The 18,117-nt window shown below is 37.1% G+C and overlaps 1 protein-coding gene across 2 annotated transcripts in view; it reads left to right on the forward strand.

The window, feature by feature from the left end:
• Window positions 1-233: 233 nt before the first annotated feature.
• VPS45 (vacuolar protein sorting 45 homolog) overlaps window positions 234-18,117 on the forward strand; it is a 64,861-nt gene continuing 46,977 nt past the window's right edge. Inside the window, exons 1-10 of one of the 2 annotated variants that reach the window (XM_007088043.3) lie at window positions 234-450; window positions 1,090-1,224; window positions 4,130-4,190; window positions 7,142-7,221; window positions 8,520-8,588; window positions 8,706-8,843; window positions 9,271-9,381; window positions 11,656-11,790; window positions 12,356-12,469; window positions 12,866-13,033. In XM_007088043.3, the coding sequence (XP_007088105.1) occupies window positions 358-450; window positions 1,090-1,224; window positions 4,130-4,190; window positions 7,142-7,221; window positions 8,520-8,588; window positions 8,706-8,843; window positions 9,271-9,381; window positions 11,656-11,790; window positions 12,356-12,469; window positions 12,866-13,033 (1,104 nt within the window). In that variant the 5' untranslated portion in view covers window positions 234-357. The remainder of the gene's footprint in view (window positions 451-1,089; window positions 1,225-4,129; window positions 4,191-7,141; window positions 7,222-8,519; window positions 8,589-8,705; window positions 8,844-9,270; window positions 9,382-11,655; window positions 11,791-12,355; window positions 12,470-12,865; window positions 13,034-18,117) is intronic. The other variant, XM_007088044.3, reaches the window with a different exon arrangement.

Consider the following 18,117-nt stretch of genomic DNA (forward strand, 5'->3'; position numbering starts at 1 on the left):
CCTCTCCCCAAGCCAGCAAGAGAGGCTTGCGGCCGCAGCCGGGGCACCCCGGAACCACGGCCGGCAAGTCCGAGTCCAGGCCTCACACACCTCCAGGCTGGCGGTGGGTGGCGGCGAATCACTACCGAGCGTCGCAGCCCAGGGGTCTCAGCCGGATTTTTCCGTTCCGCCGGGCGGCTGGGTCGCCCGCGCCGCGCAGCGGAACTACAACTCCCAGCACCGCCGTTGCCCGGACTTCCGGAAGCCGAAGCCCGGCGGGGAGGAAGCCACCGAGACCCGGCCAAAAGGCCGGGGGTTAATTTAGCCAGAAAAAAGGGGGCGGGAAGGGCTGTGGGGCTAACCTGTCAATTCGCTACCATGAACGTGGTTTTTGCTGTGAAGCAGTACGTTTCCAAAATGATAGAGGACAGCGGACCGGGTATGAAAGTACTTCTCATGGATAAAGAGACGGTGAGTTTGCTTTGCTCAGTATTTGTGAGGGAACCCTCCCTCCCTTACGATAGCTACTCCCACTCCGCTGTAGGATTTTAGTATTTATGAAAGGTTTTGAAGCGAGGGTCAGTTCTGGATGGAACTGAAAGGTGGTATAAAGCTTGTCTAGTACGTTTTCGGTCTAAATGGCTCTACCATCTACTACCAGAGATTTCTTCTTGTAACCCGGAACAATTTATTGGAGTCAGGAATCCTTTTCTAAATGTCTCTGGCAAGAAATAATATGTGAGACAGAGCACTTGGAAGACTTTTATTTCCACTCAGCGTTGTGTTTTTAAAATAAAGCTATTAGTGCTCAAGCTGAGATGACAGGTTATTATTTGTTGGTCACAGAATTATTTTTCTAAAAAACTCTCTAAGGTGATGGGGAAAATTTTTTGTTTTGGAAATGTATGGATTGTGTTCAGAGAGAATATGTTGTTCATCCTGGTACCTTACCTATATGTTTTGGATGCTCAGTAAGTGTTATTACATATGTTAGTATTTAAGTTATCTAGCTAAGTATTAATGAAAAATAATTTTTTAAGTCTTAAGTATTGTTGCTTGTTTATATTATTTCTAACTAGCATAATATTAGTTGATTCTTTTTCTTCACAGACTGGCATTGTGAGTATGGTATACACACAATCAGAGATTCTTCAGAAAGAAGTGTACCTTTTTGAACGCATTGATTCTCAAAATCGAGAGATCATGAAACATCTGAAAGCAATTTGTTTTCTTCGACCTACAAAGGTACTACATAAACTGAGCTGTCATCTGCCTAAATACAGAACACTATGATCTGAAAGCATTAAGAAGGCAAAATAAATTTGTATTATCGTCATTTGTGGCATCATATTTAACTGGCTTCATCAGAGTTATAACCTTGACTTTTCTCCTTTCCACATCTCAGTTCACTCCTTATAGCCCGTTTTTCCTCCAAGATGCCTTTTAGGTTCTCAGCCACTTCCAGAGCCACTATCCTGCCAGAGACGCACATCACTTCCTGGATTAATTCCTGGATTAACCTCCATACCTATTACACTGAACACCATTGCCACTTAATCTTGCACGCTACACCAGTATCTTGAGTCTGTATCATTTTATTTGCCTCTATGCACAGGAACATATAATGGCTCACTTTTACTTCCATGATTAAATCAATATCTAGTAGCTTGGTCCTTGAAATCCTCCTTTAGCTGGTTTGGTCTGCCCTTATGTATACAGCCTCCTGTGTCCAATCTCTGCTCCTCCACTATGGCCAACTAGGCCTTTTTATCATCCCTCTACATGCTCATTCCTGTTCTCTATTTGTTCCCCTCCCCTACTTCTCCATTTGTTCTTTAGCCTTCTGTCCATCTTCATCCATCATCATATAAATCTAGCTTGAGTCCTCCTGTAAAAATCCTGTACTATTCCAGGCTTATTTTGTATATTTCCCTTTTTTTTTTTTCAATATTTATTTTTGAGAGAGAGAGAGTCAGAGAGAGAGACAGAGTGTGAGCAGGGAAGGGGCAGAGAGAGAGGGAGACATAGAATCTGAAGGAGGCTCCAGGCTCCGAGTTGTCAGCACAGAGTCTGACGCGGGACTTGAACTCACAAACTGTGAGATCATGACCTGAGCTGAAGTCAAACACTTCACTGACTGAGCCATCCAGGCGCCCCTGTATATTTTCTTTATATTCATGTTCACCAACTCCAATGAGCTGTTTTACCATGCTTGTATATTATGTACTTTCTGAAATACAAATCTGCTCATGTCATCCTCACTTGAAATCCTTGAATGACTTTTCATTGTTTTTATGCTAAACACAAAACTCCTTAATTGTGGTTCTGTATGGTCTAGTTCCTGTCATTTGTACAGCCTCATTTCAAACCACTCCCCCTTTTGCTCTTAGATACATTAATCTTTCAGTTCACTTTATTCTGTCATGCCACAGGACTTTTGAACAGACTCTTCTTTCAACCTGGATCTTACTCACTTCTTCCAGAAAGTCTTCCCTGGTTTTGCTGACCAAGCCAAAGCCCCCTCTTACAAGCACTTACAGCACCATCTTCTCCCTATTGCTTGTCATAGTCTAAGTTTCATATGGTTTGTATGATTAATATCTGTCTTACCTACCAGCAGTAAGCTCCATGAGAACAGAGGTGGTGTCTGTTTTTTCACACTGCTATGTCTCCAGTGCCTGCTACATAGTGGACCTCAATAAACAGTTCCTGAATGAATGAATGCTTTAATACTGTATTATAGTCATTTCTAGTTGTTTCACATTTGTAGGTCTTTTGAAATTTTGGTGCTGAGAGGGATCTTAGAGATCATCTAGTCCATTTCCTAAGATTTTTCGTGAGAAAACCTCTTTCACAGCTATATATATATACTCGCTCAAACTAAAAATGATTTATCCTTAAAATTATAAAGTTAACTTTCAATGTATTTTTTAATCTAAATGACAATTTTAAAAACCTTTTTCCCATTTAACAAGTAATGTACATTGCTTACGTTATTTTTAATTCTTTAAAGAAATGTGTGATTTTTTAAACATTCAATACTATTTTATATCATGTCTAGATTGGGGACTAAATTCATATTGAAATTTAACTTGTTAATAGTTAAATTTCTATCGACAATAGATTAAAAACCTGCATTATGATCTTAAGTAATTGGAATTCTTATGTTTACTTCTAGATTTCATATTTATTTTTAAATAGTAGTCTTAACCTACTGTGTGCAAATACTTCACAAACATTACAGTTGTATAATCTTAGGTCCCAATAAGTTAAAAGCCAAAGTAAATACAATTAAGTATATTTTCTCTTGAATGTTGGTTTTTAAAGAATTAGCTACATTTTGATAGTCTATATAAGAATTTTGATTAGGGGGCGCCTGGTGGCTTAGTCAGTTGAACGTCCTGACTTCAGCTCAGGTCATGATCTCACAGCTTGTGGGTTTGAGCCCCGCGTCGGGCTCTGTGCGGACAGCTCAGAGCCTGGAGCCTGCTTTTAGATTCTGTGTCTCCCTCTCACTCTGTCTACCCCTCCCCTGCTCATGCTCTGTCTCTGTCTCTCAAAAATAAACATTAAAAAAAATTTTTTTTAAGAATTTTGATTGGATGAATAATTTACAGGCCAGCAGCCTGAGGCAAATTTGCAGAATTACTATCAATTTTATGTTGTAGTTCCACATTTGTGTTTTTAATATTTTTTTAATGTTTTATTTATTTTTGGGAGACAGAACGCGAGCAGGGGAGGGGCAGAGAGAGAGGGAGACAGAGGATCCAAAGCGGGCTCTGTGCTGAGAGCAGAGAGCCTGATGCAAGGTTCAAACTCACAAACTGTGAGATCATGACCTGAGCTGAAGTTGGATGCTTAACCGAGTAAGCTACCCAGGCATCCCTGTGTTTTTAATATTTTTAAATCTTAATTTGGCCAAGGTAATACAGCTAGTTAATGTTATAGTTGATTCCTGAATACTTAATGTATCTCTTTTTCACTGCCAGCCCTCACGCCTGCAGTATACAAACACTTAATCTAGACCTCAGCACACAGTAGATTCTCACTAGATACTGAAATAAATCAATGGATGATATTTATTAATTTTTTACTTAAATATATGAGTTCTCCTCATATATTATTTGTTTATTTGTTTTTTCTTTTCTAGGAGAATGTGGATTATCTGATTCAAGAGCTCCGGAGACCAAAATACAGTATATATTTTATTTGTAAGTATATTATTTCACCTATTCAATCATGTAACTGTATTCTAGATAGTTTTTTCCTGTTAGGTGCTTCATATCATCAATAAGTTAAGTGAATCCATCTCTATATAAGTCTGATTTTTTTAATGTCCTTTCAAAGTATTAAAAGTCTTATGGCTAACATTCTATTTTAGAAAGCTGAGCATGACTTTTTTCATCATTGATTAGGTAAAATTATTTTTTAAGTTTTCCTTTGCCTTTCAAGATTCTTTGCAAGGCAAAAGTTGTTAAGTAGCCAAATTTCACATCCCACCTCTGCAAAAGAAGAAGAAGAAGAAGAAGAAGAAGAAGAAGAAGAAGAAGAAGAAGAAAGGGTACATTTATTCCCTATTTTGTACTTTTCATGAACTGAGGCACAGAAGCTGAATTACTTGGAGGGAGGATATACTTGAGTGTGTTGGAAAAGCAAAGATTTATTTTACATACCAGATGAAAACATAACACTTCTTGCTACTTTATGTAATGGTTGAAAGAACAAGTTATTCAGTAGATACCTCTTATGTGCATAATTTGTGGGGGGAGTTTGGGGAGGGTACAGTCGTGGAAATAAATTAGGTTTGCAGTTACTATACATTTTATATGATTTTTTATTTTTTTATGTAATACATTCTGCTTTAGAAGTTACATCCATTCTCCTCTAGATGTCATTATTGATCCTTATAGGATTAGTAGGTATAGTTTACCTGGTGCCATTTCCAAAACAAAGACAAAACTTAATTCTCAGTATGTAGGACATTTGAGAAATTTTAAAGCTTGCTTGAAGGCTTTTTAGGGTTTAGATTATACTCTAAGATATACATACTTTCTATGTAACGATATGCAACAATATGCAACAATAAATAATGGTACCAAAAATTAACATTTGTGGGGCACCTGGGTAGGTCAGTCGGTTAAGCATCTGACTTTGGCTCAGGTCACAATCTCACGGGTTCATGGGTTTGAGCCCTGCATCAGGCTCTGTGCTGACAGCTCAGAGCCTGGAGCCTGCTTCAGATTCTGTGTCTCCCTCTCTCTCTGCCCCTTCCCTGCTCACGCTGTGTCTCTCTCTGTCTCAACAATAAATAAACACTAAAAATAAATAAATAAGTAAAATAAAAAATAAATTTAAAAATAAAAATTAAAAAGAAATTAAAAAAAGAGAAACTGCTAAATGTTTTCTAGAGTGACTATAAGCCAGATACTTAGGAAAGTGTAGAAACTTGTACTCAATGACATATATATGTATATGAGAGAGATTCCCTGTATTGCTGAATTTAAGTAGACATCTAATGGAGTCACTCTTGTGCTGTCTCTCAGTTAAAAATTGAGTAGGTCACAAGATGAAAGGCTCCCTTTTCCTCTAAAGAGTTCTTTGATACAGCAGTTAAGACTAATAACCAATAATAAATCTACTGCCTAGTCTCCTCGTTCTTTTTTTATTTTGAGAGAAAGAACACGAGTGAGGGAGGGGCAGAGAGAGGCAGAGAGGGAATCCCAAGCAGTCTCCTCGCTGTCAGCACAGAACCCGATGCAGGGCTTGAACTCACAAACTATGAGATCATGACCTGAGCCGAAACCCAAGAGTCAGATGCTTAACTGATGGAGCCACCCAGCCACCCCTCATCTCATTTTTTTATAATTTCATTTTTGCATTTTTATGTCTACTAAACATCTTGTATGATAGGCTCCTCCCTTCCTTTATTTTAATAAAAACTATTTCTATTATGGAAGTTTTCAACTATATACAGAAGTAGACAATAATATAATAAATTCCAGTGTACCCATCCCCCAGTTTCAAACATTGCTTTGCCACAGCCTGTCTTGTTTTAGCTATGGTGCTGCCACCTACTTCCACACCAATGGTATTTTGAAGGAGATCTAAGACATATGTCATCCCTAAATATTTCAGTATGCATCTCTAAAAGATAAGGACTCATTTTTAAAGATACCATTATTATTCCCAATAATGACAAATGATTCCTGTTTTCAAATACTCATTCATTGTTCAAATTTCAAACTCTCTTATTTTTCCCCCACTGTTTTTGTATTTGAATTAGGATCATAGTAAGATCCACACATATCTATTGGTTGATATGTTGTTTCAGTTTCTTTAATCTTCTTTAGATGTTCTCTCTCTTCCTCTTTCTCTCTCTCTCTCTCTCTCTGTCTCTCTCCCCCCCCCTCTGTCTCTCTCCCCCCCCCTCTTCCCACCCCACCCCGCCCCGGGCAATTTATTATTGAAGAAACTACATTGTTCTGTTAAAGTTTCTGACAGCCTGCATCTTGGTGATTGTATCCCCATGGGGTGGTTTAACAAATTCTTTGCAGTTTAAAATATTCCTCTATCCTCTAGTTTTGTAAATTGGTATCTGGATATAGAGGCTTAATTAGGTTTAGATTTGATTTCTTTTTGGCAAGAATATTTGATAGTCAGTGTTGTGTGCTTTCGATGATTATCTCTTACTGTGATATCAGCGGCAGTTGGTGCTCAGTGCCCAGGTCCATCATTGATTCATTAGTGTTTGATAAAAATGATGATGTTTTAATTCTATCATTATCATTTCTTATTTTTTTAGTTGGAATATTTCCATAAAGAGGAATTTCCCCTCGTCTTCTCTCTGGTGGTACAGTTTGTATTTGAGAGAAGAAGACGCACTTCTTTCCATTGTTATTTTCAATATTAAGGACTTGCTTCCTGCTATCCTCCAATACCTACATAGTGGTCTTTTTTTTTTTTTTAAGTATTATTATGGACTTATGGATTTAAACATATTTGTGCTACTCATTTCAATTTGAAGGTGTTTGACTTTGACATATACCACAATGTATACCAAACTTCACTTAGTCATTAGGCTTTAACTGTCAAGCCCATTTACGTCTAATTGCAGCAGAGGTGATCTCCTTTGAATCAGCCACAACTCATATGTCTGTTTCAGATTTCAGTAATGTGATCAGCAAGAGTGATGTGAAGTCATTAGCTGAAGCTGATGAACAGGAAGTCGTGGCTGAGGTTCAGGTAAACGTATTGGTCCTCTAACACATCTCTTGTTATTGGCCCTTTTTAAAGATTTGCATCTAAAATAAGAAAAGTGCTGTCTCAAGGGAGGCTGTTGATCAGACACAATAAATGTGCATTGCATCAAACTATTCTCATATTTAGAAAGTTTGTAAGAGGTATCAAATTGAGGGAAAACAAAATTAGAGGAATCAGTGCAAATAAGGAGATTGCACTGGAATGGGATCCTACTGCATGGATAAAGAGGGTTTCATAGGGTTGGGGACAGGGTCAGATATATCTTCTGCTAGTTTTATGAACCACATTATAAGAATGTTCATCTACAGGGCTATGTCTGATTGGAAAAGAATAGAAAGTAAAGGATGTGAGTGAGGTTTGTTAAAGTTCTGTTTGTGATTATCTTGCTCTGTCTGGGAGGTAAAAAGCATACTTTTGTCATTAGGTTAAAACTTGGTAACTTCTAAATATTTATTCTGCATGGTATAGAATACGTGGCATTAGAACATACCATGTTACCTTTTACTTAAACGCTTTAGTGTTCTTGGATACATTTATCACAGATGTTTGAATACATTTATCACCTAAGCGAAGAATAGGGCAGCAAATAAATGAGTTTTGGATTTTCAGAAGGATGTGCTAGGTGGTAAAGGAATGAAAAAGAATGACCTATTTTATTTTTATTTTTTTATTTAAAAAAAAATTTTTTTAATGTTTATTTATCTTTGAGAGAGAGAGAAACAGGATGCGAGTGGGTTAGGGGCAGAGACAGAGGGAGACAAAGAATCCGAAGCAAGCTCCAGGCTCCAAGCTGCCAGCACAGAGCCCAACGCGGGTCTCGAACCCACGAGCCGTGAGATCATGACGTGAGCCAAAGTCGGACACTCAACCGACTCAGCCACCCAGGCGCCCCAAGAATGACCTATTTGAAATCATGTTTTGCCTCATGAGAATACACTGGATTAAAAAAAAAAAAAAGAATACACTGAACAGCAAAGTTCTTTTTCATCTGTGTGTGACACTGTATATCCTATAGCAGTGTCTTAATTTTACTAATTGATAAATGTGCACAGAAGTCTCCAGAAATGTAATATTTATACTTCTACAACTTTGTTTTTTGTTTTTTAAAAGATTTATTTTTATTGCTACTATTTTATAATTATTTTATTCCCCCACATTGCTCCCCCTGCATTTGCTCAAATTTGATTATATCACATAGTATTATATTACATATGAAAATGTTACTTTATCATCAGTTGGAATTTATGAAACGAATGACTGATCTTGTGCTTCATTTGCAGGAATTTTATGGGGATTACATTGCTGTGAATCCACATTTGTTTTCCCTCAATATTTTGGGTTGCTGCCAGGTATGGAATGAAAGGATAAAAAAATAAGTTTATCAGGTGGGAGTTAATTCAGCAAGTAATTGGACTTGTAAGAAAAAATTCAAATATTTTCTCTGATAATATATTTTTAACAAAAAGGGTCGAAATTGGGATCCAGCCCAGCTATCCAGAACAACTCAAGGACTGACGGCTCTCCTTCTATCTCTGAAGAAGTGTCCCATGATTCGTTATCAGCTTTCATCAGAGTCAGCAAAGAGACTTGCAGAATGTGTTAAGGTATGGCTTTTTCTATCCCCAGTTCCAAAGACCATTCATTTCCTTATCATATTTCAGAAACTATAGGAATAGTTTGTCTATAACCAATGAGGTGATATGTTAGGTTTACTGGCAAAGAGGTAGATATTTGTAATAAAAAACCAAAAGCAACAAAATAGAGCTGAGATTCTTAGGCTTAACTCAAAAAAAATTTGCAAGCTATTTAACCTATTTTGATCCAGTTAAGCCATTGGTAAAATAGAGTTTTAAATACTAACCTCTTAAACAGGACGCTACCAGATGTTGTCAAGCTTTTGAATCCTTTTCTGGAAAGCCTGTGAAGATGCAAAGAACTGTTGTTAAATGTGTATTTTATGTATTAATTTTATGTTTATATCATCTCTGTCTGTAACTAATTGGTTGACCAAATCATCTTTCTCATCCACAGCAAGTAATAACTAAAGAATATGAACTGTTTGAATTCCGGCGGACTGAGGTTCCTCCGTTGCTGCTTATTTTAGATCGTTGCGATGATGCCATCACCCCATTGCTAAACCAGGTGCAGAACCCTTTATTAGCATAATAGAAGTACAATTTCATGTGGTATTCATCAAAATGCCAATGTGGAAATGAACAATGTCATCCATGTATTCTCCTCCTTATTTTCAGCTTTTCTTTTTTTTGCCTTGTATTTCCTATTATTTTGGTATCAACCACAGTCATCTTCGATTCTTTCTTCTGCTTTATCCTTTCTGTCCCTTTCTACCACCACCTTCACCTCTAATCAAGGCAACTTCTAGGTTCTGTAGATTCTACTTTTCCAGTGTCTGTCTGCAATTTCCCATTCATACTGCTGTCACCTTGTCATAAACCCTTAATCTTTTATAAGATTACTGAAATAGTCATCTACTTGATTCCTCACTCTTATTTCTTATTTTCCTTTTTTATAAGAAAACAGATCTACACTTTTATTTATTTACTTTTCAGTAAGTTTAAGTCCTTGAGGATACAGAATCACATGGATTCTGTGTCCAATGGCCTTAGCAGGTAGGTTGCTTTGGAATTGACGTGAACCGTGCTGCTGTTTCCTTGAATAGGAGCTACGTTTTCCTAGATTACTCTGGTTTTCTTCGTTTCGCCACCAGGAGTCACTGTGTTGTTCTTTTCTTGGTACACATAAGTACATCTCTTGCCTAGATAGAATTCAGTTTCATTCTGAGCATAAACACCTTCAGTTTTAAGAAGAGCTGTATGCTCCCTCTGGTTCTGGAGACCCTGCTTATGGTCAGCAAAAATGGCATTGATAGCCTTCCAGGCATATTTGTCATTTTAGGAATCCTGTTCCCAGCAGGCCTTCACAGGCTCCAAGATTGCTGAAACAGAAGGGGCTTGATTCTCCACTTTTAATTTCTTCCCACTCTAATATATTCCACAGTGTTGTTAAATTACTTTATTTATTTATTTATTTACTTATTTATATGTAGAGAGAGAGCACGTGCGCTAGTGAGCACAAGTGGGGAAGGGGCAGAGGAAGGGAGAGAATCCCAAGCAGGCTTCACACTGCCAGCACGGAGTCCAATGCAGGGCTTGAACCAACAAAACAGTAAGATCATGACCTGAGCCGAAATCAAGAATTGGATGCTTAACCATCCGAGCCACCCAGGCGTCCCTTAAATTATTTTCCTAAAGCACAGTTCTGATCTTTTTACTCTTGACTCAAAAATCTTCATTGCTTCCCATTTGCCTACTGGCTTAAATACAGACTCCTGAACTTGGCGTCTAAGAGCCTTCACAATATAGGCCCAACTTTAACCTACAGCTCAGGACACTTAACCGACTGAGCCACCCAGGTGCTCCAACTGATAATTTTAATTATAGAGTAAGTGCTAATGGTAGACGCATGCACAGGATGCTGTCTATGGAAGCATAAACATTTTGTTGTACTTAATTTACATACCCCAATGAAACTTGCTTTTTTAAGGATTCATTTGGCAAATATTTTCGGAAATTAAGCACCTTCTTTTATAACCTCTTAAGTTCTTTCTTAATAAATCTATATTGCTTAAGGTGAAATGTATAAATCTTTCTAGCATTTAGATTATAGAGTTAGAGAGTAATTGGCTGGAAAATACTTAGTTTTGTCTAAAGGACCTAGGACTAAAAGTAACCCATTCTCCATAAATGGTGAGAAGGCAAAATTTGGAGTTTCTCCTTTCCATTTTTGCCAAATAAGTTCACATTTTGTAAGAATGGAAACCAATCCTTCTTCACAATTCATGTTAAGGAAAAATAGGAAATAAAATGGATACAGAGGCAAGCTTCTGAATATGTGTGTTTTGATCAACTTACAAGGTTTTTTTCTGATAATATTAGTGTTCCCAGGATAAATATAGCACCACTCAGATCTGCAAGAACACACTTCTCATGCTGCAGAAAACCACAGAAGCGTACAGGAAATGGTACAGCTTGTAACTGCAGTACCAATATAGCCCTATCTGTGAAGCCAAAAATATACTCTTAATTCACAGGCAAAAAGTAGAGCTAATGATAGATCTAATTTGTTTTCTTTCTATCAGGAATATTAATCTCGCTGCCCCTCTTCCAAAAGTGTAAACTCTAATAAAAGTATTTTGACTTTTAGTTTAACCAACTACAGTAAGTCTTAATGCTTAGTATAACACAAAGTATTAATAAAACTTGAACTAAATAAAGAGCCTCTGTGTAAAGAAGACTAGTTGCTAAGAATGTTACCAGTTTTTATTTGTTTTCCTGAACATTTGCTATTTCCATGTTTTACCAGTTACCAATTTTTCTGTCCTACTTCTTCATTTAGTGGACATATCAGGCCATGGTCCATGAACTACTGGGCATAAACAACAATCGGATTGATCTTTCCAGAGTGCCGGGGATCAGTAAAGACTTAAGAGAGGTGGTCCTATCTGCTGAAAACGATGAATTCTATGCTAATGTAGGTTAAAATTTTTTTTCATTGTTTTTCATTATTTTTATGTAAGAAGGCTGGTGTTGACTAATGTAGGTTAAAATTTTTTTTCATTGTTTTTCATTATTTTTATGTAAGAAGGCCGGTGTTGACTTGTTTGAATGAAAACAGGTATGGGATTTCATGGGGAAGGTTGTTGAGGCATCCTGTAGATAAATTGCATCTCAGAAGATTTGGATTCTGACCCTTTAACAGTTTTTTTCCCATAGAAATCACATATTTAGTTTTATACTCTCAGAATTAGAACCCGATTTATTTACTTCCTTCCCTTCTGTAGCCCTTTGTGAGAATAGTAATGGCATTCATCACCCGTGTCCTGGCCAGTGTCCAGATTTGGTCATTATAATGGAATTTTCTTGCCTTTCAATTCTGTCTTTGGGATTCTTTCTCACTTCTTTTATTTTTTATTTATTTATTTATTTTTTCCAATATATGAAATTTATTGTCAAATTGGTTTCCATTTCTCACTTCTTTTAAATGATCTGGAAGTCAGACTCATTGCTGGAACTGTTTCCAACTTCCTTTTTCACAGAATATGTACCTGAACTTTGCTGAGATTGGTAGCAATATAAAAAATCTCATGGAAGACTTTCAGAAGAAGAAACCAAAAGAACAGCAAAAACTAGAATCAATAGCAGACATGAAGGTAAATTGAACATGTTCATGGATGACTAACATGCAAGACTTTGGAACTATTCATGTAAGCAATATTTCTAGAATATTCTCAGTCTGATTTCTGCCTACATTCATTTGTTTGGTTTGAAATAATTTTCTGTACTATTTCTCTTTAGGAAACAGTATAGTGAAAACTTCATAACAAGCCATGTACTTTTTTCCATTCTTCAGTCACATTTGGACTATTTAAAGAGTCAGTGTATTGACATATACCAGTTCTTATCTTCTTAAGCATAAACAAAATACCATGTGATTGGTAGATGCCTTAGTCTGGGCAGAACAATTCCTGCTTATTTTTTCCCTTCTTCATACATGTCTATCCTCAGTCAAATAACAGAACCCCCAATTGATGTCTTTCCCATGGCAGGCCTTTGTTGAGAATTACCCACAGTTTAAGAAGATGTCTGGGACGGTATCAAAGCATGTGACAGTGGTTGGAGAGCTGTCTCGGTTGGTCAGTGAGCGGAATCTGCTGGAGGTTTCAGAAGTTGAGCAGGAACTGGCCTGTCAGAATGACCATTCTAGTGCTCTCCAGGTATCTATTCAGTCCAATTTGATGAGCACCTACTATGTGTAAGGCACTGTGCTAGGCAGAACAAGAGATACGAAGGCAAAAGTAATCCTTCTTCACTAACGTGGAATTTATTGTCTAACAAGGAGTTGAGACAAGAACACAGATTAATTTGATCTTAGATACAAGAGCCATAGGAGAAGAATAATGTGCAGTAGCAGAGGGTTCAGGCAGTTAATGAGTATTTAGGAGGGCATCCTAGGCTACTAGAAAGAATTCTAGACCAAAATCAGAAGATCTGGATTTTGGCCATTTGCCACTTACTGGCTTTGTGACCTGGAGCCGTTGGCTTATTTTCTGAGCCAGTTTCCTCATCTGTAAATGATATTTATCTCACAATGTTGTAAGGAAGATTTAAAGATGCAATATATATTAAAAAGTATTATCTAAGTTTTTTATTATTGAACACTTGCTCTTCAGTCTATAAACATGTGAATGCCTGCTGCGTGTACATAGTGCTATAAGGATCCAGAGGTACGAAGAGGAAAAAGATACCATACTTTTCCTCAAAGAGCTCACATGATAGTAGGGGAGAAAGAAATTTAAACCAGGAATTACCATATGATAAGTGCTGTTATACTAGAGGTATTTACAAAAGGATATGGAAATACAGAGGAAGGACAACTGTTTTCCCTAAGGATGAGGCTTCTTAAAGAAGATGACATTAGATTGGGTCTGGACAAATAAGTAGGAGTGCACCAAACAGAGTAGAAGTGTACCAACCAGAGACAAGAGGGGAAATTCTTAGCAGAGATAATGCAGGCATGGAGATGGCGGGGGGCGAGGGGGGGTGGGTTAAGGGAACAGAGAATAATTCAATGTAGCTAGTGCAAGGTACAAGATGAGTGGTCTTAGATAAGCCAGAAAGACTGGGGCCCAATTATGGCCACTGAAAGGAGATGGGGCTTTAATCTTAAAATGTTGAGAGTTGCCAGAGGATTTTAGAAGAAAAGGGACATAATCAGACCCTGGCCTAAAGAAATTTGCAGCATTGTTGAAGGGACAAAACTAAAACACAAGAAACACTTAGTGTTTTAAGGTAATATTTAATTAAGTCAAAATTGTGATGCTGACTATAATAAGATTGAGGTTATTGAGAACAGTTCCTTAGAGAAGATGATATTAAGATGGACCATCAAGAATGAACAGAATCTGGAGGAGGATTTCATTCAGGGTTAACAGAAAAGCAAAGATGCAGAAGTATGCAAAAAAGTAATAAGCAGTGTGAGAGTGGGTGTGGAAGAGAAATAGGAGATAAAATTGGATTGGTACACAGGAACCAGTTTATGAAGAAGCCTGTAAGAGGAATTTGCACTTGCTGAGATAAGCAAAGACATCCATTGTGGGGTCATTTGTAGAAAGTCGATATGATGAAAGCAGTATTTTAGGAAATTTAATCTAGTAAGGATGCTTTGGAGGTAAAAAAAACCAAAAAAACAAAAAACAACTGAAGTTAGGCTGGTAGACTCATAGTGATAGTACTAAAAATGTACAGTAAGGGCAAATCTGAGAGACAATTCAAAGGGACAAAACAACAATTTAGTGACAGATTGGATATAAGGATAACAAGACAGAACTAATCCAATAATTCCAAGGCTCCTGAGAAATGACAATGTGGTGTCACTGGCAATAAGTCACTTGGGAATGAGAGTCCTTAGGGAGATGGCCATTTCTAAGGCACTCCCATAAGAAGTACATTTCCTTATTTATAGGGCCCTGTATTCTATAACTTAGTCTCTCTCTTTCCCGGCTACAATTCAACTTTATAAAATAAAGCCAGTGTGGTATAATGGAAACAACACAGGCTTTGGAGCCAGACCATCCTGGCTTTTATTCTGTCTCTACATACCAGAGGGTTTTTTTTGAGGAAATTACTTATTTTTCCCAAGCCTCAGGGATAAAGATTTGAAACTTTTAGATTTGTACCAGGATTCAGTGAGATATGCAAAATCCTTCACATATGATAGGTGCTTTGTAAATGTTGTTTCTTCTTCTATAAGCATGTTTTAAACATATGGTACAGCCAGAACAAAGAAATCCATCCACCTGTGGTTGCTTTAGTTATAGCGAAGTCTTTACTGGGATTTATAGTTGTTACTTTTTAGTGTTTATTAAGATTTCCTCTGAAAACACCATCATTTTGAAAATCATAATGATGCTATTTGCTTTATATTTATGGAAAGTACTTCTGTCATCACTTTGAATTTTATCCCTTAAATCTTTTCAAAGAACTTTTAGGCTGGCTTTATTATTTTTTAAATTGTATTAATTTCTAATTCTTAAATAGATAATATAAGTACTTGGTTCACCAAAAGGAGTGTAGTAAAAACTGAGTCAGTTACCAGCCTCACATACACCCTTACAGTTGTTCTGTGGATGCAAGTCTGCATGAGTGAGTGTATCTCTCTCTTTGTTAAATTCAAATGATATCATACTGTACACATAGTTTTGCATTTTACTTTTTCACTTAACCACGTATCTCGGAGACTCATTCTCTTTTTATTTATTTATTAAAAAAAAATTTTTTTTTAACGTTTATTTATTTTTGAGACAGAGAGAGACAGAGCATGAATGGGGGAGGGTCAGAGAGAGGGAGACACAGAATCGGAAACAGGTTCCAGGCTCTGAGCTGTCAGCACAGAGCCCGATGCGGGGCTCGAACCCACGGACCGTGAGATCATGACCTGAGCCAAAGTCGGCCGCCCAACCGACTGAGCCACCCAGGCGCCCCTCATTCTCTTTTTAATTACTAAACAGTATTCCTTCATAAAGATGTATCACAATCTATTTAACTTGACCAACTACTTTAAGCAATACTACTAATAATACTTCACAGTTGTTTTGTGGGTCTAATAGAAGTATTCCTATGAAAACTTTTTATTTTTCTCAATAAAATGAATTTTCTTCTCTCATTAAATAAAAACAAAATTTCGTCCTTTAATTAAATTTAAATTTCCTTCTGTTTCTTGGGGCACCTGAGTAGCTCAATTGGTTGAGTGTCCAACTCTTGACTTCAGCTCAGGTCATGATCTTGACTTCATGATCTTGACTTCAGCTAGGGATGGGATTGAGCCCAGTGTTGGATTCCATGCTGAGCATGGAGCCTGCTTAACATTCTCTCTCTCTCTCTCTCTCTCTCTCTTTCTCTCTTTCTCTCTTTCTCTCTTTCTCTCTTTCTCTCTCTTTCTCTCTCTTTCTCTCTCTCTCTCCCCCCTCTCCCCTCTGCCCCTCCCCCCACTCATGCATGCTCTCTCTCAAATAAAAAAAAATTTAATAAATAAATTTCCTTCTGTTTCTTTATCATTTTATTTTTCTCTTTGAAACAATAGAACCAACTTAATCACTAGCCAGTTTTAGTATCTTTATTTGTATCTCTCTACTATATGGAAAGCAGTTGGACAAGGTTACTGTAATTCCTTGCCTGAAATCTTATTTCTTGTTCACTTTAAGAGATAAAAATAGATACTTTAAAATATGAATTCCATTTGTGGTCCACTTTATATCTTAGAAAGTTATCCTTTGAAGGTTTTCTTGCCCATGTTGTTAGGGTTTTACAGTGAGCAATTGATTTGGACTCTTCCACCATAAAAGATTTCTTTGGCAACATGATTTAAATAGTCTATGAAGGGAGCTTTTGTTTGGTAATGAGTAGATGCCAGGGGCCTGACCCCGAGATGGGTTATAGCATTCCTTGGCTTGACCTTAGACGATAATACATCATGAAGCAATGAATTGAGGTTTTTGAGTAGAATGGGGTTTGCTTTATTGAATAGTAACTATATCATAGTGAAGGGAAAAAATTCATATATTACTAAAAATTAATCTATAAATTGCTTCCACTTCTAACCAGTTATCCTACAGGCTACCAAAAATTTGATTTAGAAGAATTTTCACTGGAACCAAACTGTAATGTACATCATTGAAACATATCCATAGCCTCAGTAAAGACTCATTTGATTAGTAAGGAAGATTTATTTTCATGCCATGAAGAGAAACATCTTCAGAAAGTAAGCAGTCCCCCAACTCCATGTCTCATATCATAGCTTTCATTTAGAAGGAGGAACTAGTCAGGGCACCTGGATGGCTCAATTGGTTGGGCGACCAACTTCGGCTTGGGTCATGCTCTTGCAGTTTGTGAGATCAAGACCCACGTCGGGCTCTGTGCTGACAGCTCAGAGCCTGGTACCTACTTCGAATTCTATGTCTTCCCCTCTCTCTACCCCTCCCCTGCTTGTGCTCTGTGTCTCTCTATCTCTCCATAATAAATAAACATTAAAAAAATTTTTAAAAAAGGAGGAACTATTTTATATCCTTCTTTCCTGACCTTGGGTAAGAGATCTCAAATCATCCTATTACTGGTATAAAGACTCGATAAATGCTTGTTAGAAATATGAAGAGGACAGTTCTGTTTGAAGCAGTATAGAGTAGTGGCTAAGAGCTTAGGACTTTGATGGCTTGGGTTTGAAAATGATAACCACTCTAAGGCTTAGTCTTTTTGCCTGTAAACTGAGGAAAAAATCATAATGCTTACCTTAAAGATTTTTCTGAGGGTTCAGTGAGCTAGTACATATAAAGCACTTAATATTGTACCTGGTACTTACAACATTTAGTAAGTAGTAACTGTCATGATTATCAGTATTATTATCTGATGACACATTCTATTTTCTTTGTGGTATCCAGGACATGTTTTCTAGTCTACTCATCACCTCAGATCTCTCCCTGATTGCAGAAGGGTTTTTCTGCTTCTCATTAAAATCATAACAAAATTGTTTGGGACACCTTGAGGTGACAATTTTACTTTCACCAATTAAGAATAAAAATGATCTTTTTCTGTCTAAACCAACATTTAGCCAGTGTTTCAGAAACAGTGTGGAACAGCAAAAGCTAATTTTTATATTGACTAGATATTAAGAAAAAGAATACTGACTCAGATGTATTACCAATCACTGGAATTGGGTCCTGCCTACTTTCTATCATTTTTCCTGGATAAGTTCTTTATAGTCCCACAACACTGTTCTCTCAAACAGATTAGACTCATTTTTTTTTTT

This window comes from Panthera tigris, chromosome C1 (genome assembly GCF_018350195.1).
Source record: "Panthera tigris isolate Pti1 chromosome C1, P.tigris_Pti1_mat1.1, whole genome shotgun sequence".
In the NCBI taxonomy this organism is placed as follows: domain Eukaryota; kingdom Metazoa; phylum Chordata; class Mammalia; order Carnivora; family Felidae; genus Panthera; species Panthera tigris.